The sequence below is a fragment of the Gambusia affinis genome, linkage group LG05, assembly GCF_019740435.1.
Source record: "Gambusia affinis linkage group LG05, SWU_Gaff_1.0, whole genome shotgun sequence".
Classification (NCBI taxonomy): Eukaryota; Metazoa; Chordata; class Actinopteri; order Cyprinodontiformes; family Poeciliidae; genus Gambusia; species Gambusia affinis.
In genome coordinates, this window is record NC_057872.1 from 17,617,507 (window position 1) to 17,644,162 (window position 26,656).

The 26,656-nt window shown below is 39.2% G+C and overlaps 2 protein-coding genes across 2 annotated transcripts; both read left to right on the top strand.

The window, feature by feature from the left end:
• Nucleotides 1-2,934: 2,934 nt before the first annotated feature.
• Nucleotides 2,935-15,003, top strand: efna1b (ephrin-A1b). Its single transcript, XM_044116765.1, has 4 exons — nucleotides 2,935-3,207; nucleotides 12,919-13,214; nucleotides 13,311-13,493; nucleotides 13,611-15,003. The coding sequence occupies exons 1-4, from the start codon at nucleotides 3,110-3,112 to the stop codon at nucleotides 13,730-13,732; spliced, it is 699 nt and encodes a 232-aa protein (XP_043972700.1). The 5' UTR covers nucleotides 2,935-3,109; the 3' UTR covers nucleotides 13,733-15,003.
• A 2,884-nt stretch (nucleotides 15,004-17,887) lies between these two features.
• On the top strand, nucleotides 17,888-22,928 carry slc50a1 (solute carrier family 50 member 1). Its single transcript, XM_044116766.1, has 6 exons — nucleotides 17,888-18,123; nucleotides 18,342-18,419; nucleotides 18,511-18,634; nucleotides 19,593-19,754; nucleotides 21,947-22,066; nucleotides 22,157-22,928. The coding sequence occupies exons 1-6, from the start codon at nucleotides 18,056-18,058 to the stop codon at nucleotides 22,262-22,264; spliced, it is 660 nt and encodes a 219-aa protein (XP_043972701.1). The 5' UTR covers nucleotides 17,888-18,055; the 3' UTR covers nucleotides 22,265-22,928.
• The last annotated feature ends 3,728 nt before the right edge of the window (nucleotides 22,929-26,656 follow it).

Here is a 26,656-nt window from a genome sequence, read left to right on the forward strand (position 1 = left end):
ATTCTCCTTCACTAGTCATAGAATCTTCTAAACACAGTTTCCGATTTGTGAAACCTTTGCTCCATTTGTGGAAACAAACAAAAAAAAGCTAGTTTCACTCAAATATGATTGAAAATCCTGTTCACTATCCTGAATCCCGTGTTGTGTATTGTGTTGAATTGCCTGTAATCTTAACAGCCCATCTACTGATTAGTAGTATTTCTTGGTCTTTTTATCTCTTGCCACCCCTATTTGGGAGCTATTACAGAGTGGAGAAGCACCCCCTCCCCACTGCCTTCAACATCTATCCTGAGCATGTGTCTTGGTGATCAGAGAGCTAAGACGTGTGTGTGCTTGCCCAACCAAACCTTGGGACAACTAGACTCTTTACTCATAACACTCAGACACACAAAGCTCCTCACCAGATCACCTCAGCATGAGTTCATCCCGGCCCGAGGGTAGCCCCTCTCTTGCTGAGGTCACAGTCTCGCAGACATTCAACACTCTGGACTTTATCCCCTCCATCTGCCAGCTTTTTATTTTCTGTGGTTACCTGTCTGGTGACACAGCCAAGTGGAGACTCTGAGATTAAACTCACTGATAAGATGGCAATAATGCTTTACTATCTGGCAAAACATAATCTGTGCACCTGCATGTCTGAGCAACAACTTGCAGGAAAATTGGGGCCACACATGCTTACTTGTAAAGATTTATGGGACTTTCATGCAGATAGTGCAAAACACTGAAGAAAAAACATGCAATACTATTGAGCTGCAAAAAGATAAACCAGTATTGTTTGTAGAGTAGCTACAAACAATACAGTTTAGCCCATATTTACAGGCTGCATCACATAAATACCAACTAAGCACAACATGCAATTAATTGCAACACAAAGTTCGTCATCGAGGCATCTAGCTTAACTTTACAGCAACTGAGAATAGCGTTACAACACATAAAAACAAATATGCCATCAACAAATCACGCTGGCACAAAACATTGTCTGTAGAATTTTCCGTACTTTGCTTCCTCTTTGTATTCTAGATAAAAAAGCATTAGTGTTTACAACGGTAAACACTAATGCTTGTTAGTGTTTACAACAGAAACACTAATACTCTGCAGGAAATATTTTTAGCTTATGCAGTGATATAAATGGTTAAAATCACTTAAAACAACAACATTATGAAACTAATGTTTACAGATAATTATAATCCTTCTTTGTCATGCTATAACACAGACTGGAGACATTTGTCATAAAAAAAAAACTGTCACATGTTGTGCAGCTTGTTCCAGGGGTTTCATAACTTTAATGTAAGATTTTAATGACATAGTTCTAAATTTTTGTCATGAGGTTCTGTTAAAAGGTTATAGGAACCAATTATCAGTATAGAAGATAACTTTCTCCCTACTGCCTACTTTCTGCAGAGGAGAACTTACTTTTTCTTGTTAAATACTTTGATGATGATATCTGTTGCAATTTATCACCATCTTTTGTGAACCTTGTCTTTGTTTCCCATCATTCTTATCTGCTGTCTATTTCAGTGATCTTAAATATTTTGTCCATCCAAATTTTTGACAATATTGGCCATCAAGGCTAACGACAGTTTTTCCAACTGTCCAGAGATATTATCTATGTGCAGTGTATACACTATTGTTGCTTGAACTATTACATCTAATCATGCGATATGATGACTACAATATTATGACATTAATATTGCAATTACACCAATTTGATGGGTTGAGCAGCTCCAGTATAAATCCAGTGGATCCCGGAGGTTGATGCTAACCGCTTTTATGAGTGGCTAGACCAAAGCAAGCAACTGTGTGACACCAATCCTAAAAATATCTTTGGGTTTTTTACAGATACTGTTTTTATTACATCCGAACCACTGTCATGTTTGCACTGGGTGTTTTAATATTAGTAATGGGAGCAAAATCTGCCATTTCAACCAGCCTCCGTTGGAGAGGATAAACAGCTCCAGCTAAAGAACTGAGGTTTTATATGGATATAAACCCTCATCATTGTTGCTGGCACAATGCTAGAGAGTTGTTTACTCCAAGTCAGATATTAACTGCTTATAACTTTAACACAGAACCTCTCTTTGGGGATCCTGAACCAACCCTTTAAGATGCACCAAAGAAAATCTTAAGTTTATTATCTGAGTAGATATGCATGACTGGCATGTAGTATAGGATCGGTTTTTAACTGCTCAGGGCACCCTGCTGGCTTAGAGCTCAAAAAGAGCTTGAATTCACAAAGGACAAGTTAGAAAATACAGCAATGAACATATACTAAAGAAAGCATTCAGAATTAAGTTAACTATTTAAAGCTAACTTAATAAGCTTTTGTTTGACCTGGGAAAACATTTCTGGATAAACTTTTTTGCAGTTACCTTTTTATTTTTTGAAGTTGGTTGTGTTGCGCCCTGAAAAAAAAACAACAAAAAAAAAACATCTTTGTTAACATCTTATAATGTAACAGTGCAATCCCTCTGTGTTTAGAAAACCTTGATTAAGGTCCCTATTCTGTAAATATTTTACAAAAACTATTTCATGTTATTACTGGTCATATTTATGTATTTTTCTCTTCAGCTAAACTGAAAAAGTAGATCTCCAGTTAGATCATTTAATCACGTATTAAACACCATTATGTTATGAGCTAAAAAAGTAAGTTTTATATCTTAATTATTAAAACTGATATGGACCAACTTCGAAAAAAAATATTCAGTGTCCTTTTCGAACTTGATGCTGATATGTACATACAGTTTTTCTTTTTTTCTTTGAAAAGAAAAAAAAATCATCACTTGTTTTGCCTTAGAGCAGTTCTGTATCTGACTACGTTCCTGGAAAAGACTGTCAGCCGCAGGAGAAGTGGAGGGATTGGATAAAGTGGGAAAAAAATTGACCTGTATCTTATTGGCTACTGAATAAGTGGGCGGAGTAACGATGAGACAAAACAGACAAGTTGCGCTCGTAAGAGACAGACAACAGCTTTTAGAGTACAAGCGTCATCTTCCAAGAGTGCTCACTTTTTTTTACGCACATTGAAATCTTTCACTGAGGACGTTTGCTTTAAAATTAAAAATCCAAATATTTTTCCAATTAACCGGCTGAAGAGAAGAGAACAGAAGCCATGGATGTGGTGTGTCTGATGTGTTTGGCGTTGACCATCGGTGCGTGGTTTGCCTCCGCGGAGCGGCACAGCGTCTATTGGAACAGCTCAAACCCAAAGTAAGTGCTCAGATCGGGGCTACACTTTCTATTCCTGCAGCGCGGAGAACAGCAACTTCTAAATTTGATCAGTCACTGTGCACGTCTCATTTAATTGAAAGTTTTCTTACCGCTTTTGCTATTTCTGTGTGACCACATCCAAAACTGGTTTTAATTGTTACTTTCATAATACCGCTATCCGTGTAAGTTATTGTTTGGATACCCTTTATATTAACTTTAAGGATGCAATTCAGTGGTATATTTTACTCAAGGAAAAATAATTGACAAAATCACATCTGGATACTGAAGTATGCAGGATTTTACAAAACGCAAAGTTTTTTGTTTATTTATCGTGATTTAAATAAAACCTCTTTTTATGCGCTTTGGGACTAATAGCTTCAACAAGAAGCACAGGAATTCTGGACGGATTAGATTTTATGGGAGCTGAGAAAGTTTTGACAGAACTTGAGGTTCTGAAGCACTAACATTTCATTCCGCCCTTTAACTGTCAAACATTTAGTCGCAGCTATGCACAGTATAAGTGAACAACTTAGAACAAGAAATTTGATGGAATGTTAATGAAGAGGGGGACAAAACAGGAAAAATACAAATACAAGTTCTCAAAAAAAGCCTGATTAGTAACCTTTTTCCCCATTTGACATCATCAGAGGGAAGTGTGCATTAAATCTTGGTATCATGAGAGTAGTTTACAACAAACTGGAAAAACAAAGGGAAAATCTGAATGATATGATGCTTTACAGGTGGTAAGGTGAGGTTGAGTGGTTAGCAGTTTTAAATATTTATATTAGATCAGTGAGTGGATGCCTTGACAGATGGACACATTCACCACTATATTTAACTGTAACACATAGACTCAGACATACTCTAATAGTAAAAAATAGACTGGCGAGTATGAACTTGGCCCATGCTGTCTGCATGCTCTGCACCTGTGTGGGTGAGTGTTGTGTGTGTGTGTGTGTGTGTGTGTGTGTGTGTGTCATGAAAAAGGTGTGTCTATTAGTAAGTGGAAATTAATTGCCTAATGCAAGCGAAGAAAGAAAGAAAGAAAAAAAATAGTGTGTTTTTCCATCAGTGAGGATTTCTATCCTGCAGAGACCGTGAGTCACATATAGTGCTGATGATTTTGTTTCGAGGTCAGAAATGTAATGCTATCCGGCCACTCAGTGGGATCGATCAGGCTTGACGTATCTCAGCGCGATTTATTGAGCTTTTAGCATGTGGGGGGGGCGAGTCATCTCAGTGACTATTATTTTGAAATCGAGCTGAAGGACGGTCCCCGAGTTGTTGTTTTGTTTTTTTCTTATTTATCTGCTGCCCAGAGGGGTCGATTAAAACCCATTATAGAGAAGCAAAAAGGGCAAAACCATTACGGACAGTCAGTCTTGTCTTGAATACATTAGTCACTCTGTGACTGCCGTTCATCAATGAAAACAAGGGTGGTTAAAAAGGGAAAAACAATGGGTGTGAGAATTTGATTGGAGATCTGAAGGTAAATGCAGTGTACAGTGCTTGTATCATTTGTAGTGATTCAACAATCTGACGCACCTAAGTCACCTCAGACAGACTGAACAGGTGGGGAAAAATCTGGCTCACAAAAGACCTGAGGAAAAATGTGTAACCAGAGTCTGATAAAACAGAGATTAGGGCCAGCCTTATTGACAAACCTTGTGATCACTTAGATGCCCCCTGCTGGCCTTGAAAACCTAATAATGGTCTTAAATTCAGAATAGACAGGTTGAATAATTCGCTGATTGTACAGATAGTAAAGACTGGCATCATAAATGGTACGTAACCTGTCGGAGTTCAAAGACACTTTAGCAGCTCTAAACTAATTAACGTTGTTCAGTCGGATCTTTGTTAAACTTTCACTTCAACTAGAACTTTAGAAAGTTGGAAAATATACTCAAAACTGTTAATACTCGAAAAATATTTGTCAAACATTACTTAAAATGACCATTGGACACCCTGCTGTTTTCTATAGAAATAACTTCAAATTATTACTGTGGAAACCAACTTAAAACTTAGGAAACCAATTGACAAAAGCAGGGTCGGCGATGCTGAGGTGGCTATGACTTTTACTAGAGGTGGGCCCCAATGAGAAATTCTGTTTGTGGGTTCCTACAATCTAAGGTCGGACCTGGAAGGGATGTTGGAGCTCATTGGGACTGAGTTTAAATAAGACGGGGCAGGCAGATGGAGGGGTAGGAGAACGAGAGAATGGCCCGATCAAATGGAAAGTCAGATCTTGTGCGCTGTCTCTAATCCGACCCTGGACTATTTCTGCTGTCAAATGGGGATTGCGTAACCAAATGAGGGGGTAAAAAATGATAGAAAAAGACTAATCCCTTCTTGTACGTGTCTAAACATAGACTGACACAGATAAACTAAACAGAGAATCAACTTTTAGTGTCATACCCTCTATTAACGTGCCCCAAATGTTAGGAAATCAAGATAATTCTTAGTCTTATTTTATTTCCTTCCAAATGTATTCTTTTCACTATTTCTTTTTCTATTGCATCCCACCTGCCCTGAACCATTCCCATGTGATCCATCAGTCTCCTGTTAATCAGACTGCATTGATCCTTCTGCACGCTCCACAGATAATTGATGCTAATTGATCCTTGGCCTAATTGTGAGGCTGCACAGATTTATCTTACAGGAGGAGGACAGTGACCAGATGGCAGCAGTCTGCTCATTCATGTTGCTTACTATAGAGACATGAATAATTTGCCATCTTGTCAGCAAGCCTAAGGAATTGTAGCTTAATCCCTCGCACTGATTTGATACGCAACTGTGTTTGCATGCTACTCTTCCTTACGTGACAGGTGAAGTCCTGTTTTTCCGCTGCATGTCTTGGCGTGTACAAGCGCTTATTAGTGCTTTTAGGGGAGAGGTTGAACTTACGCTGGCCCTTAACTGGGTTTAACTGGCAGCAGGCGTATTTTTGTTTTGGACTGACAGCACATGACTCCACCTGAACGTCAGAGAGCGAGAAAGGAGTGGCCTTTTTACCGTAGGCAGCCTCGCCGAGACTTGACGTGTGTGTGTGACTCACACACACACACACACGCACCCAGTCTGCTGGGGGGCAGGGGGGGGGCTAAAAAGGGGAGGACTGGGATGTTAATATTAGCCACAGACAGCATTCCAGCGTACTGTTACTATACTGAACTCTGTCAGCTGTGCGTGCAAGTGTTTTTTTTTCCTCCCTCTGTACCTGTCTGTTCCTTTCCCCAGCCCTCCAACAGCTGGGTTTCCTCCCATTTTGACCCCCAGGCCTTGCAGTTCTTTGTCTCTCTTTCTTATTAATAGTACGGTATATGTCGTCTTATCTCCGTTACAACATCATCATCATCCATCTTCAGTGGACTGGGTGTTCCAGATATAATTTATCAGGAGTTTGGTGTAATGTAATATTCTGCTTATCTCAGCCTTGATGCTGATGAAGCAGACAGGTCTGCCGCTGGACTATATGTTCCGAGTGGTAAAGGTGGTTGATGTCACCCCAAACTGGAGATTCACCGATTAGAAGAACCAATTTCCAATCTTAGATTTTTGTAACCCCAAAGCCCATTAGAGCCGAGTCTGATTTCTGTTTAGAAGTTCTAGATTATCTGCTGTATGTGAGAGCTGTTGCTGTTAAACAGACAAAATTACAGAAAACACACTTAAAACCCTTTTAGAATCTAAAATCATTGCTTGGCACGGCTAGTGCAGCGAGCATTACTACATATTTAGAATATGCTCTTTCCATTTCTTCTCTTCACTTTTTTAATCTTCATTATATCTCCACCACCAACTCCAGAGCCATGTACTGTCTTCTTCTGACCTCACCAGAATAAGAATGCACACCCATATTAGCACATCAAACCTCAAACAGTCAGATTATAGTTTCTAATCTGACCACCTGACCTAGAAACACAAAATTTTTTTATCATCCAGCCGCTACATAATGCAATATGTGGTGATGTAAGCTCTGTTCTGTCAGTCTCACAATAATCCCCCTGATGAGATTCATCATGCAGAAGCACAATCAGATATACACTGCTCTTCCATTCATAATCAGGGCCCTTTATCAGCTTCACGGCCCAGCTGGTATAACTGTCCTGTTGCTTTATATACAGAGCCAGCTTGGGATGCTAGTAAATAGAAACTTGTATACTTGCATCTGTATTTTGTCCATGGAGATAGTGTTCTGTCATTAAGGTATCCATGCACCTCTGTTATTTGTCTTCAATTCATTCTCTTGCTTCCTTATCTATAGTCCAGACTTCCCCCACACACCCAGACCGCCCCCCCACTTTTCCCATGAGTTTCCCCTCTTTCTCACAGACCTTCCTCTGTTTTGGCCCCAGTAGTTTTCCACTATAGCAGGACAGATTTCTTCTCTGCTAAGACAGGAGAGGCCACTTTACACATAATGTTGTCACATTAAGAGTGAACAAGATTATATATGTGTGTGTGCCCGGGTCATTCATAGCATTTCATGCGTACTTGCATAGTAAAGCAGATTGATGTCTACTGGAAGCTCACTGTCGCCCCCTGAAGGCAGAGCTGGGAACATTGGGACACTTGCTCTTACAATTACAATAAGCCCTTATTAAATCTTTTTGAATAAAAAAAATATATATTTGATGAACAGATTATATTTTTGTGATCGCTCCTCCCACAGCATATTACAGGAATAGGTCAGGACTTTTGAAATGATGTTCTCTTAAGTTATGAGCACTTAATAAGTCTAAAAATATCACAGCTTTATATCCACACTCTATTTTCATCAGATTTGCATTTGCTGGTTATTTGCAAAGAAGCCAGTAATTATTTTCACGAATGTTACACTGCAAAAGATCATCCTGTATGAAACATGTATTAAAACCATGAAAAAAATAAAAACATTTTGGGTGTCTCAGTGAAGGAGAATGAAATAGGGGCAGAGGTAGCAGCCTGGGTATAGGCTGAGGTGAAGAAAGGGGTTAATGTTGAGAAATTATCCTGGATGAAGAGCTCCAGTTTATTATGTCAGCCTTAAGAGACAGGACAAAGCAGGAGAAAGCGTGGGGGTGGGCTGGATGTGGAATAATAAAAGAGAAAAGGAGACTGAGGGAGGAGAGAGTGGACAGTGATGGATGAAGAGAGGGAAGAGAAGCACTATTGTTGACATGGTTAAGGTTCTCAACTTGCATAAGTGTCTTCATGCATAAATAAGACCCCAACTCCATTATAAACTGCAACGTTGAACTCTAAAAATGTAATTAAAAATAGTTGCAAATAGCTGCAGTGGTAGATGGTGGAGGAAGAATTCCCTCCTGTTAGATTACGATGGAAGATAATATAGAAAAACGTTTTAGATTGGCTATTATGTGGCAGCCCGCTATAAGAGACTAAAAACCCATTAGGCCTCCTGACAGCTCGTGTGAAAGGAGGTGTGAATCTGTCATACCGCAGCAAATTAATAGCGTATTAAGTTCAGACTTCACAGTGAAAGTGTGATAAAGCAGTATAAGAAATTTGATGAGTATGCCTTGTGAGAAACCATCCTAACCGCAACCCCCCTGCCTGGTTGTGACATTCCAGAGTGTGCACACTTTCTACTGATTACCTGCACAGCAGATGCAAGAAGGATAGGAGGAGGGGGGTTGCTGGCTTTCTCCTTGAATGTTTTGTGTGTGTGAGGCATATATCACCAATGCTGACTTGGATGGTAGCGTCTGTGAGCAGTTGCGACTCTGAACTCTAACCCCTCGACCCTGACCAGCAGTTTGAAACTCTCTCTGGAGAGGCGGCAAAAGACAGACGATCCTGTGTCAGTAGTTTGCCCAAAACCAGTGGGGGCTCTTCGGGGGTGCAAATGGAGGTAGGGGTGGGAAAAGAGAAGAGGAAAGCAGGAATGACAGGAAGAAGACAAAAACAGAAGCGTATTGCAATGACAATGGTAAGACTTCAAAGCATCAAAGACGCAAGTGTTGAAAAAGCCACCTTCTGCAACAACTATTACTATTTTATAACCCCCCTGTAACATAACAAAGGGTGCTGGTCATTTTATCCCCTTTGGCAATTTTTGAGCCAGTTCATACCTAATATGTAATTCATACATTTTTTTGGTATTTTACTATGCGTGTTGCGTGGAAATTGTGGTTATTTAACTTGAATAAAGGATATCTACAAGCAGGTTATTATTTTGGTTTGGTTGAATGCCATTTGGTTGGTCAGCGGTCATAATCTGTCATATTTCAGAAGAGTGAACTGGCCTAGACACTGATCAAAACCAAAAGAAATGGAAACAAAGCAAGCACTCAACTTTCAGGAAATTATTTGCTTGTTGATTAAACTATTTAAGATGTATCTCCATAAATAATCAAAATAGTGAACTGCCTGGACTAATAAATGTTGAAGTATATAGGTACAAAATGGCACAGAAGGAAGAAATGGTGACACATGGGTAGGAAAGGGGTTTACCAACTGGTAACACGCTAAAGTGACCAGGAGACTCTTATAATACACACCTCTTAGTTGATGACGCAAAAACTGGAGTAGCTCCGCTGTGAGAAATGACCTGCAGAGGGGAACAAAGACAGCAACCTTCAACCTCCTCTGTTTACCCACACCTCCATCTCATGTAAGACATGAACACACAAGGGACTATGCAAGGCCTCAATGAGCAGATGTGTTCAGGAGCCCGGGGCACCACACGCCCTGGATAAGGGTCTTCAGAGAATCTCAAAGGAGAACACACTCTCAAAACCCCAGCGCGTAGGAAAAGGAAGCGGTGTGTAAAGTAGGTTTTGAACAACTCACACACACCTGGCTCTGAATCGCTTAAAGGACTGAGCTATCAGGTTTATTGCATCTCTCACTCTCCTGAGAAATCCCAGTCGGAGGTGAGCGTAGATGCGGGAAGATGAGCTAACAAGTAAAAGGAGGTTGGTGGAATTGGAAAGGTTTTCATCTTGTGGTGACATTCGCGCCGGCCTACCGAGATGATACAGCCAAAAGGCCCCTCAGCCATACGGATGCACACATTAGACAACTCCACATTAGTCAGGGCTGTGATAACTCCTCGGAGGTTTAGGCAGAGAGGTTGAAGGGGCCCTGTAGCCTTCAGGCAGTCTGTCTTCAGGGAGGCAGAGGGTATAATTACACCCCATTCATTCTTCCTCCCCTGCTTTTGCTCATAACACATTGGTCCCAGACCCCTAACAGCTTTTAATTAGCCAGACCATTGGAGGAAGGGAAAAGGAGGAGGTGAAGAGAAGGATAAAGGAGAGTTTTCTTAAAAGCCCAAGCCGTGAATTAAATTAGCAACTGAATCTTTTTGTTCAGTTGGCTTTTGACAAGACCGTGTTTTAACGCAGAGCCAGGCCAGACCGCTAACAAGGAGCCGGTGTGGGGAGGAAAAATAAGGTGTTTCCCATACAATTTTAAGCTATTCTTCACTTCAGAAGGAACCACTTGAGACCTCCAAACGCCTTGTTTGCTCCAGTCCTGTTATTATGGCTTGGGCATGAGAAAACAGCAGAGGGAAGCAAGAGGAGATCTGAGTTTATTTGGCCAATTTCGCTGCTACAGATGTGTCTGTAGTTTCTGCAGAAGCATTCACTATGGCATCCAGGCACAAATACATATTTACACACCTGTGCAAAATAATTTACACAACAAAACCCTTTACTTAGAGGGAAAAAAATGCTGATTATAAGCAGAAGGTAGTAATCAGCCTATTAGCCCTGGATAACAAGTGCAGCGCTGTGCTCTGCTAACAAAGCGTGTTTTGACAGGTATGTTAGAACTAACCAATGTATTACAGGCTTATGGAGGAGAAGGAAGGAAGGAGGGGTTAGGGGGCCCTCACATGGAGCCTGTGTGTCTGACTTGGCTGAGGGGGGTGGTCTTGACAGGAGTCACAACAACAGGACGCTAAAAGGAGGTGGGGTGGGATCAGAGCCAGCAGGTCTCAGGCTTTGATGACAGCGTTACTGCAGACATAAACAGAGGCAGACACACAGGAGCTGTTTTCTTGTCACTTTTACGTGCTACAACATGCTACACAAGCATCCAGATGCAGCGTTTTAAAGGGTTGGTTTAGGATGTAAGGTTCTATTCAAAACTTATATAAGCTTAAAATGTTACATTATGTGGTTAAAGTGGACTCCTTGCGTCTTTAAAGCACTCAAATCTCAAAAAGATTGTAGTACGGTAGTTTATTCAGACACTATTTCAGAAACATTTAAATAGTCTTTGTTTTGGAATCAGGCATTTATTAATGCAAAAGCTTACAATTATTTACACACAAAAAAATACACCAGCAGCAATAGTGAAGTGATCAAGTAAAGTATTTCCTGTCAGTGTCATAACTGTTTGATATAAAATAGTAGTATAAATGGTAAATGACCCGCACTTTTATAGCTTTCTATAAAGTCCAGAGAACCCCAAAGCGCTTCTACCTCCAGTTATTCACTGAGACATTCACATGCAGAATGTGTGCGGAAAAAAAAGAATAAACTAGGGTTTCCTTAAATCACTGTAATATTTCTGTTTTTACAATGCTTTGCTTGTAATCCAAAGAGTTAGTATTACAGGAAACACTTAACATGTTCCATTCTCAGTGCGCAGATTCTTTAGCCCTCTGAGGATGTAATGGGAGTTGTGTGCAAATAAAAATCTTTCGTCGCCTTCTTTTTCTGGCAGATCTTACAGAAGGAATAACATGTCAAGTAGACGGCCTCATCTGCTTTGTGTTTGTAGAGGCAAGACTAGTTAATAAAATTTTTACATATAAATTACCCCTTCTCCTCTAACCCCATTAATTCTGCTCCAAAACCAGAGGCCCCTACTGATTAGCAGAAAGTAAACCCTTAACAGCAGCTTTTCGGTTCTCACTAAACAATCTCAGATGCGCTTGTGGGGATGAAAGGGGTTTATGCTGATGTGTCCATACTTTATCAGGACATGGGAAGCAAAGGATGCCAGCACAGAGGCTTGAAAGAACCAACAAAATGATGTAGAGGGTGAAGACAAAACACAGGGACAGTAGAATATGACAGCAAATTACAAACATTCAGGTAAAGAAAGTGTATAAACAGAGACTCAGGTTGGCTGCATCAAGGACCAATATCTTTCATGACTGGGGTGGCTGGTATGCTGTATTTTTATGTGTGACAACCAGTGGTGGAAGCTCCATACAAATAGAGGAATTTCTAAAACATTGTCTTTAATCTCATTAAAAAGACAGGAAGAGTAAATTAGAACTTTTTAGGAGTTTTTAACCTTGTTATACCTTAATGCCTGGAACTGACCCACACTTGTGGTTGAATATAGAGAAATATTATTTGGGGGATGACGTGAACTTATTATTTTTCATTTACTTAATGGCAGTTAAAAAGGGAAACTCCATTCGTGAGGAAAACACAATTGTGAAGTGTGCAGTGGGTGTAGTGTTTGACGTTTGTAATGTTCTGGGTGTGTTTTCTTGTCTAAAAACAACTTAAACCGGTCAAGCCTGATCGGGCTCCTTCTAATTCTGTTGCTGAAATCAGTTTGCTCGTGCTCACCGAAACAAAAACCTCCTCACATTGTGTCCTGCACATTTAACCTGTCCGCTGACACGTGTTATTTGTGTAAGACTGTCGTCAATTGCTGCACATGTTAGAGAACAGATGACATGAGGAAAAACTGGGGCATTTGTCACTAACCTCTTCTCCCACCTTTTCTCTAAAGCTTCCTGTGGGATGACTACACGGTGGAGGTGCGCATCAATGACTACCTGGACATCATCTGCCCCCACTACACTCACGAGGAAGTACCATCGCATTCAGCAGAACGCTATGTGCTGTACATGGTGGAGAAGGAGGATTATGACGTGTGCAAGCCTCACTCGTTTGATCAGCTCCGCTGGGAGTGCTCCAGACCCTTCGCTCCCCATGCTCCGGAAAAATTTTCAGAGAAATTCCAGCGCTTCACACCCTTCACACTGGGAAAAGAGTTCAGGGCCGGGGAGAGCTACTACTATATCTGTAAGTCTCACAGGAAAAAAGAGAATGTCACATTTGCTGTGATATTAGACTTCTATTTGACTAAAAACGTCCCTTATTCTTTCTTGAAATCTACAGCCAAGCCAATGCATCACCACGGCAGCGACTGTCTGAGGCTGAGAGTCGATGTCGTCGGACATAAAGGCTCTGCAAAGTCTCATAGAGACAAATCCAAGGCAGAGGAGAGCGAAAAGGAGGAGGAAAAAATTACATTTATTGTTGCCGGAGGAGTTCACAACCCCTCCAACCGACTCCCAGCAGGTGAGGACTGATTTTAAACAAAACAGCTCAAACTGGACTTGGGCCTCAGATCAGCTCAGACTGGGTGTGTTTACCATTCCTGACTGATGAAATCCTGTGCTCTCTCCCTTCTCTCAGATGACCCCGCTGTCATGGAGCCAAACGTCCAGAGGAGCATCGGCAGCTCTGCAGCACAGCTGGTGTCTTTGTCGTTCTTTTTCACCATGACCCCCGTCTTATTAGCCATGGCACTGCACTGAGGCCTACCATTAATCCAAAAACAGACATTTTCGACCCGATGCAGGATGTCGGGACATGAACACTGAAATTTTTTTTATACATATCTATATGTGAGGTTTTTTTATACGAGCATGGACAGTATATGTCGTTCAGTGTGTGTTTGATGTGTTTGTTTGTGTGAGTGTGGAGCGTGGATCGCTCCAAAGAAGAAAAAGACCTACAAGATTTTTTTTTTCCATCTTTAACTTTTGTTCTTTTGTTCTTTTGTTCGAGGATGAAAATTCTCGATTTTGACAATTTAAGATGCACGCACTTTTCAGTCATCATGAACAAACGCTACAAGCAGAATGATCAAAATATGAGTTTAAAACCACATCAACCTTTGGGATCAGGTGTTTTCAGATGTTCATGCCATTGGTACAGCTGTGCATTTTCTTACCCTACTCTGTTGTTTTTTTTTCCTCCTCTACATGTAGAGAAATTATTGTTCTTGGCTTTTTTTATTTGTTTGTGATATTGTTGTCAGCAGCTACCAAAGTGGTAACTATAATGTAGGATACGTGTAATGTTGTGTAGCACTCAGCTCCTTATTCAGCTTCAGTCATCTAAATACCCCACGTTTTCATATTTATCAAAGGAAATGGTTGTCAGAAGGTCAAAATAGAAGAAATTCACATTATTTTAATTTGAAAATAATATTTTTTACATGGGAAATATTTTTATAAATACTACCCATATAAAGATATTGCAACCTTTACAATCCAAAGAGCAATTAGTTCGTAAAAATCTACCTTCAAAGACCAGGTTGCTAAATTACTACTACATACGAAAGTTTAATAATTAACAAGCACAAAATTATTTCTAAATTTGTTTTGTTTATCTAGATCTGTCAAAAACTTTCAAATGGCTGTTTCTTAACTCCCACCTCCTTATGTATCAACATAATTTCTCACAAGGATGAGAATTACTAATAAAGGGAACAAAACTTATTTGAAAAGTTGTTTGACTCTGGTTTTAGGAGCTGAGCTTCATCAGTACTTCATCTCATTTGTTCATTCATCCAATCTTGAGCTTACCTGGTACACTGGTTAGTGTTTTAATCCTGCTCATCAAACCTCAACGTGAAGGGGCTTCCCAGAATAAGGTTGTTTTCCTCTTAAAAACACGCTTAACCATTTTTGTTTGTTTATATGTAAAATTGTACATAAAGAAAGTTTTGAAAAACTGTTTTAAGATGTGAAAAATCTTTTGTGAAAATAAAAAAATGAACATGCAACAATGACTAAAATCTGTCTGGTTTTTATCACTGTTGTGAAATGTCTGATTGCAGCAACCCACCTCGGATCTTTAAACCCCTAGGAGACTATAAAGATTTTGATGGATGACACAATATTTTGGCAAAGCTGTCCGTCTCTCGCCTGATGAAGCCTCTCCAAGTTTCCGCCCTCTACTCTTTCCAAACCCCAGTTTTCTCATCCCCTCTCCTTTCATCTCCAGTGTACAGCAAGACCTGGCTTAGATTTCACAGTCTCAAAATTAAACACTAGAGCCCACAGGTCGCTTGAAAAGGAACCAAGGAGTCCAGAAGAAATGGGGCCCGTAAGCTAACTGACAACCCAGTGTAAAGGTATCACATTTGTGTCCTTGCCCTCGGTCTTTTTCTCTCTTTTCCTCATTTTAGCTTCTTCACACACCTTCGTTTGAGGTAAAGCCGAACATCCTCCTACACAGCTGGATGTTAGAAAGAGACGCACAAAAGCTCAGGCCTGCTAACCTCAAGGATCGCTGAAAACTGTCAAAAGTCACCACTCCTTGTAAAACCACGCAGCATACATACTCAAAGTCAGGCCATGAAAAAGAACTGTTAGTTTTTCCATGATCACGTCATGGCCTACATCCACTGCCTGATGATCACACAGCCTTAAAAAAATACTGTGCAATTGCAAGAATAGTGTGTTCAGAGGGTTAACACAGGACAGAGGTCAACTTCATGCTCAGTACAGAAACCAGATCTCGTCACTGCATCAAATTGTGGATTTCTGCAGCTCCTCCAGGGTTACCGTGGTTCCATGGTTGCTTGTCATATCAATGGGGTCTTTGCCCCATCTCTCAGTTTAAGTGGATGATAAATTCTTGGTAAATTTCCATTCTTGGTGGACGGGTTGAAGAGCACTCTGTGGGATACTTTTCCATACCTTTCTCTCTGACCCTTCTGCTACGTTCCTTGGACTTCATGATGCTGTTTATTTTCTACAGTTCTCTAACCTCTGAAGCCCTCACAATAGCTTGTCAACATCAGCATCTGAATGTGTGCATGAACGGATGAATGACTGAATGTAGTGTGAAGCGCTTTGGTGTTCTCAGGACTGATAATGCGCTACACATGTACAGGCCATTTACAATTCACAGAACAGCTGGATTTATGCTAAGATTAAATGCTGTTCTCACGAAAAAAATCCAGTAAAATATATAGACATTTGTAATTGTAAAGTTTCGACATGGGAATCCTTCACAGAGTAATAATGCTTTTTGCAAAGTACCACAAAAACATTAATATTACAAATATGTTGGTTATCTTTGGTAACTAAAAGGAAGCACAATTGTTTAATTGATTTTAGCATATGTAAGAATTGGCATTTGATGACTGATTCAGCTGAAACCTTACGTCATATTTAGTCACAGCTCCTTTTGCAGCAGTCACTGCCTTCATTGATCGACTGACTTGTACACTGGCATTCCGATATTTTCCAACTCTTCCAGAGCAATCTGCTAAAGTTGTAGCAGGTTTAAAGGATGATGTCTGAACACAGCAACTTTTAGCTCTTTCCATATATGTTCAAGGTTAACTTCTGGGGTCATAGATCCTTGGATCTGTAGAAAACAAAAATTCTGTGTGTTGGATGCAGCCAACTAGCATCAAACCAAGATCTGTATCCCGTTCTTATTCCACAGTAGGTTTGCTTGGAAGCTTAAGTTAGCTGACCAAGAAGCTCCAGTTTTATTTTTTGTTTGTTTGTTTTGTTTTGTTGTTTTTTTATCAGATGAAAACAAATATTTCTGAGAATCTCTGGAGTTTGTTAAAACATATTTTAGCGATTCATTCTCAATATGTTTGTTTTTCATTTGGTCATGAATGAAATTGAGCCCCATTTTGATTCAAAATACAGAGAATGGCGTAGAAGCTGGTTTTGGTTTCTTCTCTTCTGCATTATACGTCGATCAACCTTAGCTTGCGTTTCCTCCTCCGTCCACATCCCTGAAGTTCGGCTGCAGCTCCGTGAACCTTTCAGTTTGAAATAATTCTAGTCACAAGAACAAATCAGACTAATGTTGCTTGGAGAAGATCTTGTTGTCTTTACAGCTTCAATATTTCCTCTGAGCTCCCCAGAGAGCTCTCTTGCCCTTGCTTTCTCTGATCCTTGATGGACCTAATAATACCAAACTACAAAGTAACACGTTTAATTATGCCTAATTACAAATGATAAGCTTGAGGCACTTGTGATACTAATTAAGGTCAAATGGGCTGCAGCATGATGATGACATCTGCAAGGATTTTTCAGGGAACCAACTAGTGTGTTCCTATTAGGTTAGAATAACTTCATAAAAAAAACAACAAATAATTTCTATTTCCAATTTTACAATATCACATTCAAAAATGCAGGTAGACAATTGTTTTAAAATAAATAAATTCTTAGGGATAATTAACCATTATTTTATTGAATTATAAGGACACTATGTCTGTTAGACACATGATTGTCTGTCTTGTAGTAGTAGCAACAAATTAGCTATAAATGATTAATTTATTTCATTTAAATGAATTAAATAATACACTGTTTAAGTAGAGAATAAATTATTGTTGTTGCTTTTTTTGACTTATTTTCATTTTGATGTGAAATTGTATCTGATTACTTTGAAAAAAAAATTCTTTTATTGATCAGTTGATTAATTCTGGATTTTATACCCCAAAGTGTAGCAATTCTCTTGTACTTACTGTTGAATTAAAAGATTAACTTTGCTTCTTTGAATTATTGATCGCCTTTGACGGTCCTCTACTGGTCAAGCAGTAGAGGACATTTACTTATCAGCGGCGTGACGTTTCATGAGACGTTTTCTGTCGTTTCAACATCCAATTGGTCAGTTCCATCCCTCCCTTTAAGTCGCACAGCCAATCAGAAGGCAGAAACACCGAGCACAGTGATTACAAATACGGAAATGCTATTTGAGAATCTTGGTATCTCTGCAGCCGATATTGTTTTTCTGTAGTTTGACAGATTTTGGTGGAAATCACGAAAGAGCGTGTGAAACAGAGGTGACAGGTTCAACAGACATCTGATCTCCACTCTATGGATTTGACTCAGCTTCTATCATGGGCCTGCATCGTGTTCACAGTCGGGATGTTCTCGACAGGACTGTAAGTTTCCTTCAGTAATTCCACCTTGGTGGATGTTGTCAAATTGATTAAAAAACGACATTAGTTTTATCACTAGTTGCAGCTGCAACTTGTGCTGGTCTGATTTTAGATAAACTCTATAAACTTTTTCTTTTTTGTTTGTTTAACAAAGAAACGCACTGCAGTAGAGTGCCTTTACGTGTATTTCTTATGCGTTTACTTTATATTTGTGCTTCTAGGACCGACCTGAAGAAAATGCAAGAATCCAAAAGTGCAGACAACATCCAATTTCTCCCGTTCCTCACTACGTGTCTGAAGTAATTTTGGTTGTTTTTTTTTTAGTCTTCCTCCATCATCTGTACCAATCAGTTCAGTTCGGCTCGCCTAACGCTGCTCCTGTTTCCACAGTAACTTAGGCTGGCTGTTTTACGGCACTTTGAAGCGGGATCACACCATTGTCGTAGTGAATATCATCGGAGCTCTACTCCAAATCCTCTACATTGTCATGTATGTCCTCTACACTAAACAGAAGGTAATACAAGACATTGTGTACAATCAACCACATATGAAAATTAGCCACATTTAGCTTGAGTGGCCCTTCAAATAATGAGAAATAAAATGTTCCATTCTATTTTAAAATTGAATAAAAACTATGATTTCCCACACTATTTGGTCTACACAAACACAGCAACCAACAGGGTGTACTTCAGGTCCATACAGCCATCTCAACATGATAGTTGTGCAGTGATTTACATCTTCCACATGAAGGATGAACCACAAAAGATTGATGCAGAAGAAGCTGGCAGTGTCAAAGCGTATTGCTGGAAAGTTGAGTGGAAGGAAAAAGTGTAGCTTAAAAAGGCCCACCAATAGCAGGAATAACTGCAGCTATAAGTATTTTGAATCAAAGTCCATGCAAAAGGTTGAGAGAGATTAGTCTTATGTCAAGTTCAATGTCAGTGCACTTCAAGTTACCATAGGATTATTGTGCTTCATTGACAGACTTGTCAGACCCAAACTCCACAGAGAATCTATGAGATATTGTCAACAACAAGAAAAAGAAAATCAGAAAACGAGCTATTAAATCAAGCTGGGCTTGCATGACACCTAAACCACAGACTGATCGCTTCAATGTTATGTTGAATTGATGCATGTCATGATCATGTAAAAAGAGCCCCAATAAAGCAATCAGTGTATAAACTGTAAAGTGCATGTACATGTTTGTCAGTAGGCCAACATATCTGCATCATAAATAATTTATTTATTGTGAAATACCATTTTTTTTATTCTCATTTTCTGAGAAACTGAACTTGGGTTTTTATTATGGTAAGTTACCAAAATGATCAGAAATACATGATCAGGAAATCTATCATTTTGTGTTTAATGAATCCAAATAATAGTTTTAGATATAAAACCTTTGATTGCTGTTATATTTACTGAGATCTACTTAATACTGTGTACTTATTATTCTGACTTTGTGTTTGTTCCAGCAACTCGTGGTGCTTCAGACTCTGGCAGCAGCAGCAGTGTTGGTCTGTGGATGGTTTTACTTCACTACCATTCTAACGGAGGGAGAGGCTCAACTCAATCAGCTCGGTCTCACCTGCAGCGTGGTCACCGTCAGCATGTACCTGTCTCCGCTCACAGACCTGGTAAGGCACATTATGGGCACACAAATAAAACAGGCTTTTTATCTTTTTTTTTTTTCTTTTTTTTTCTAAAAGTCTCTTTGAATTTTAAAAGACAAATTTAAATAGGATAGGATCCTGTGTGGCTAAGGCATTTTAAAATGTTTATCAGAGGAAATTTAGAGAGACCAGTTAGACCTTGTACCAGAATACATGGAACCATGAATTCTGCTTTCTAGCAGAAAATCCAGAAGGAGAGTGCTCAGCCATCAGTTTGTGATCTTTTGGGAGCAATTGCATTTTTAACACGAGATGTTAGAAAGTCCTCTGCTCCCCCTCCCCCTTTTTAATAGATAAATAATTGAAAACTCCCAATTTTTTTCTCAGCTTAGGTTTGTCTGGATCTACTGTATGTATTTAATATCTAAAAAGCATAAAGAGAAGAAAATTGTAAGGGTGTAAATTTTGGTGTCTTTTGTAACATTAGCATCTACTTAATGCTTAAACGATGTTAATTTACTGCTGATTTGATTGGTGATGTAATTCTAAATTTAAAGGTAAAGATGCACTTTAACAAGAAATGCTTTTTAGGCTGTATATATTTTTTATCAAGAAAATTGACTCTATAAACCTCTAAAACCTTTTGTCCCATTCAATTGTTCAATTCCTCAATGAGCACCAGCCAGCTGCAGCTAAGTTCATATCCTTGAACTCAAATCAGACCCTTTGTGCATCCCACAGATTTGAAGGAATACATATCTTGCTCCTTTTCTTTTTCCTTTCATCACTTCTCATGTTCTCGTAGTTCTGTCCTCCATCCTGTTTGTTTCCTTCCATCCATCTGCGTCGAGCTCTGAAATGACCCCCAGTCAGTTTCCTGCCTTTCTTTCCTCTCTGTTTTCCTGTTGTGCTGATTCTCCTCTGTTTTGGTGCTTCGTCCACTTGGTAACGTTCTGCTTTTTTCCCGACACGCTGCACTGAAAATACTGACGCCAAACTTTTTTTCAACCTAACCCTCACTAATCCTAAGATTACACGACAACACAAAAACATCAAACAGACAGGAAATTTCACAAGCAAACTTTTGTTTAGTTGTGAGTTATGATGTAACCCACCCTGTAAATTGGTTACTGAGACTTTAAATGTAGATAAAATCACACAAATAGACAAGGATTAGGGTTTATTGTAAGCAGACTATTTAACTACTATTAGTCATTTCTTTTATTCATTCAAAAGACTTCAAAAGGGATAATTAGAAGTAAAAATAAAGGAGACTATTTGTTACAGCCCTGAAGGTTACTTGAAGATGCACATAAGAGAGAAAAAAAGAATAAAACAATGTTACCAAAACATTCTTGAATATTAAAATGTTTTTTTCACTAGATACTGTTAACAGCTGTCTGTTTTGTTTTTTGTTTTTGTTGACATGATCCACAATTGTAGGAATGTTTAACATGCTGTTGAATCCTTGCCAACAGGAATTTGTGCAGACATGAAGGCAAAGGATGAAACATTGTACCAGCTGTTGTGATCTTATAATCGACTATGACTAAAAAGCCCAAAAAGTATTTTGTCATTAGTTGTTAAGGCAGGTTAATAACCTTCCCCCTGGTGTGTTTGAATTGGCACAGGAGAGTATAAAACCCCAAAAACTACAACTACAGGTGGTAGAATAGCCAAATATTGTCCACAAAAGTAGCACTACCTCACTATATTTTTACTCAAGAACTCAACTTCTTGATTTTTCTTTTCTTTGCCTAAAAAAATCTCAAGGAAGTAGTTCAAACTGATTTAATTTATGAAAATGATGTAATCATACAGATAAGATATACAATTATGTTCAGGTTCTGGTAGTCTAAATAATAAAATGAGTAAAAAATAATTTGCTTCATTACAAAATAACATGAACATGTATGTTATCATATGCAAGGTGATCATGTTAGATTTTGAAGTTGGTGTTCGTTCGACTTTCACACTCACAATTCAAACTCGGACCCACCTTTCTATAAATTTGTCTTTCATCTATATTTTTGGAAATTTAATCTTTCAAACAACCAGACTGCATGATTAAATTGCATCCTTTTACCAATCAGCAGCAGTTCTAAGTCTTGTGACAAAGCAGTTTTAGAATTAAGATCTTAAAATGGTGGTAGTAGAAAAGACCATATGACCAACTTTCACTGGGATATAAAATGTGCCTCTGTTTCCATTTCCAGGTAGCAATAATCCGCAGTGGTAATGTGCAGGTCCTGTCCTTCCCTCTGACTGTAGCCACCTTCTTCACTTCAACTGCCTGGGTTCTTTATGGCCTGCAGCTAAATGACTACTATATTATGGTAAACTAAAGATATTCACAGATATTCCATCCTACTTTCAAGCCAAAAATAAGTGATGTTGCTTCATGTTTGCCCTTTTGTTGTTTCCAGGTTCCAAACACACCTGGAATCTTCACCAGCTTGATCAGATTTTACCTGTTCAGAAAATTTGACACTACTAGTCAAGGTTCACCTTCCTATAAGCCTTTGCATATATGAGGAGAAAAGTTTGTGAATAAAAGAGAAAAGACAAATCAAGCCTTTCAATTTATGGAAGAGGAGCTCTTCCATATCTTCTCACGCATATTAAGTGACACCATGTGTGAAGTGGTGATAACATAAATAATATGGATGTTTTATTTTTCTGCCGCTATATTTTAAAATGTGACTCTTGTCTTTTCTCTGTCGTTCCATATGGTTGAGCTTGTTGCTAAGTGTTACTAGCATTTGCTGATTTTTTTTTTTTCTTTGTGATGTTGAGAAACAATTTGATGAACTGAACTCAGCATTATAGCCAAAGATTTAAAGGAGTTCTACTTTCTCGACTGCTAGTCTATTTATATGTATTTACATAAATATAAATATTTTTGTCCCTTTGTACTCGCATAAGGAATATTTTGAGTTATATCGTTGCATATTTTTCTGCACAACTTGAAGAAAGTTCTTATCTCTTCAGAGTGGATACTTGTGCATTTTTATAGCCTTGTATATAGACTATGTCCTGCCTGTGGTATTGATATTTGTCCAGGAACCTTTTCTAAATATTTGCACCTATGCCAGTTTTATATATGGGAAGGGTTTATTGAACTCACTTTCAAGGTCAACTGTTTACTTATTTTTTTATCATTTATATATGGAATTTAATAAATATGACAGTGCAGAATTTAAGTGTTCTTTTTTCTTTTGTTTTCTTGTTTTCTACAAGTACTGACTCCTGATGGCTGAATACAAATGCATGTCACACAAGAACAAACTATCAAGCATTTTCCATCAGTGTCTCAAATGTGTACTCTTTGGTTTATCACAAAAAATCCAAATTAAATAACTTAAGTTTTTAATACTCATGTGATGGGAGAGAAATACTTTTGCAATGCACTGTCTACATGTAGCTGATCCCTTACAAAAGTTATATTTAAAGGAAAAAAAAAAAGTCACCCGAATGAGAAAGTTACACTTGACCTTTTAATTAAAAAGATTTGCACTTTGTTTTGTTTGCAGTAATGAGCATTCACACACATGTGTAGAGAGAAGCATGTGTGTTATTGGAGCGGTTGTACAATGGAGACAAAAGCCCTTTGATTGTGCAGAAGTGCAGGGAGGCTTGTTTGTGTGAGTGTGTCGATACAGAGAGGGCAGTGGTGGGAAAGGCCACGCCAGAGGTTCTCATCCAGTGTGTGTGTGAGCGTTACGCTGGCCTCTCTTCCTGAGCTCAAAGATCCAGCCTCAGACAGAAAACACACACAGAGATTACATAGCCTTGTGCTGGAACTGAGTGTTGTGTGTAATCTGAGAGAAAAGTGGAGGTAGAGGAGAAATGAACTACAGTTAGAACAGGTGCAAAACAGTAAAGGCTGGGACAACACTAAGAACCCAGCTGAGATGTTTAGCCTTGGCTCATTTTATTTGGGGTCACTACCTCCTGACTTTCATTTGAAAATGCTCCAAGACATACACTGAATATAGTCATTATAATACCAAGTTTTAATACTAAACTGTTTATTGTTACACTTTTGACTAAATGGTACGTAGGGCAACTCTGTGGCTCAGTGGTAGACTAGCTGTCCTGTAATTTCAAAGTTGTAGGTTTGATTCCAACTTCCTCCTGGCACGTAGCACCAAGCTGCCTACCAATCTGTGGAAGGGTGTATTAGATAAAGGCTGTCTGTAGTGTATAACGCTTGTACTACTGTAGTACAGTGCGATATAAATTTACTCCACTTAATTACCGAGTCTCAACATTGTATGTCTGCCTTGAATTTTGATGGTGTACAATAAAATTCATCTTATGTGTAAATAACAACCTCTCATCATCTGCATTCACATCAGAAGCTGAACATGTCAAGGACAGCATAACGTAGATTCGTCCCCACAAGTTCAGATAATTAACTTACAATATGTGCTGAGAAGAATAAACACATTTGAAAAGAAGATAAGTAAATAAAAAAGTTGCACAAGTTTCAAAAAATATATGAAATTGTGATTATTATGACTTAACCAACTAGTTGTTATGGTCAAACCAGGGACAACAAACTCATCAGCAGTTTCACTGATACTCTTTTAAATTAGAAACTCCCACATAATCTCAGATATTTAGACATTAAGGTCCTTCCTCTGCACAGCGCGAACACTTGATCTTACCTTGTTCTGATTGTTACAGTTTGTAAAACTTACAACTAACAAATATCTCATGATCTGGTTGTAGCCAGAATAATTTTTTTTTTACTGCTTCAAAAGGAGTTTTGCTGGTGAATAGCACCCTTGTGCTGATGAAATACACTCCTAGGCAAGCATGAACACGTCCATGAAAGCAAAAGTTTTGGCACTTTGCTTGTTTGAAACACCGGGTGTATCCAACAACAACGAAGGAAAACATCAGACATCATCTACTTGAAACACCTGTTGCTGTCAGTCAATCTGAATAAAGTAAAAGTAAATTCAAAGTCCAACAAACTGGAATTGAAAAGATTATCATAGAGATGCAGAGACCCAATCAAAACAGGAGTTGATCTCAGAGATCTCATTGTGAATTGTGAAACTACAATATTTGCTGTCACTGAGAGGTTATGAAGTAACTACCAAAGATACGGGGCGAGTTAGGCTTGTTTGATTGGTTCTAAAACTTATTTTCCATAGTAAGAACATGACAGGACATGACTGGGAAGAGCAGTTGCATCTGACAGAAAAACAACACGTCTGGAACAACGTGTCTTGGTAATATTAATCAACACTGGAGACGTGTTGCCCATAATGCTCAGACAAGCATCTCGTATTAATAGTCAAGCACTGCAGTGGAGGGATGATAGTTTGTGCTTGTGCTGCTGGCATGAGGCAAAATCACCTTGCAGTTACTGAGCCAAACATGAACTCCTTTAAATTGAAATGATATTCAGGACCTTGAGAAAATTGCATTAATAAATGTCTGCTAACCTGAATTAACTGATCCAACATTGTAAGGACATAGTGGGACAGAACTCCACATCGAAGATGTTTGACAATGACTCTGTGACTATAAACAGGAAATATTAAGTTTTCACTACTTAAAAATCTTTCAATCTGCTTTGCGTTTTTGATTATTTTTTTACATTTTGGTTAACTATGCCTTATCCTTCAACTTAGAGTTGGGTAAGTTGAAGGATGTGTAAAGCCGTGGACCAGTTTCTGAAACCCTTTTAGAGTGCATGGTGTCATCGTCTGAATTATTACTTTATCAGAATTCCTAAAATCTTTTCAAATCATTTACAAAGCAAATGTTGTACCTGTAACAGGCAAACAGTTTTAAATCTTCCAACTATAAGATCCTTATCAACATCAATTCTGAAGTTTGGATTTCAGGTTTCTGATTCAGCATTTTCTTTTCCAAATCCAAGCCAACGCGACTCGAAGTCAAAATGAGTAAGACTGGAAGCAACAAACACTTAGCCAGGGGGACAACAAGGTGGGACATGATGGTGCAGACGGGTGAGTCAGAGCTCAGATTTAACTAGGGATGTTTGTGAGCAGGAATTAGTCATTTAGGAGGAAAAGGAAAGGGGGTGTAGCTGCATAAAATCAGTAAATGATGAGCCCTGGAGAAGATAAAGGAGTGTTAATTGTTCTTCTTTCTCTGGTGTGGAGAGATAAAGATCACTGATGTCAGAGAGACAATGCCACGGAGTCAGATAGACTGAGCAGACACGCCCCTCATCAGACGCCATGGCTTTGTTGTGAAGACACAGCATGCAAAGTGTCAGGCAGGAAATCAAAGTTAAGTCTTTACGCTGGTCAGTGCACGTCTTTGCTCCACAGCCAATTCATAACACCAGATGTGTGTGTGTGTGTGTGTGTGTGGGCGTGTGGGCATGTGGGTGTGTGGGCGCGCGCGGGTGTGTGTGTGTGTGTGTGTGTGTGGTGGGACTTGAGCGGGGGGGGACAAGTAGCTGAACAATGAGAACTCCAAAACAGGATCCCTCTGTTTCCTGATGCTCCTTAAACAACACACACACACACACGCACACAGTCCATCTAGCTGCACAGATCCCTTTAAATGTATCACACAGCCTTTATCTGTACTGTATGTTGTGTCTCAGAGAAACTCCCACAGGCTCCCTTCACTAACACCAAGTGTGCTTTCACATGCCTATTTATATCCTTATGGGCAAACTCTGATCTATGGGTTTTGTTTCCACCGTAATTACACACAGCAGAGCATCAGCTAACGTGCAGTCTACTTTCAGACAGTGTGCAAACTCAGCATATAAAACACACACGCTCACAGAAAGCTCACAGAGAGGCAGTCAGCAGCGTGTGCATATCAGTAAAAGCACACCTGTCCCAGCTGCTGTTTTCAAGTGAACAAGGGATAAAAAGGAACGAGCTCCCCCCAGTTCCTCCAGGCCCTCCCCTGCAGCCCCT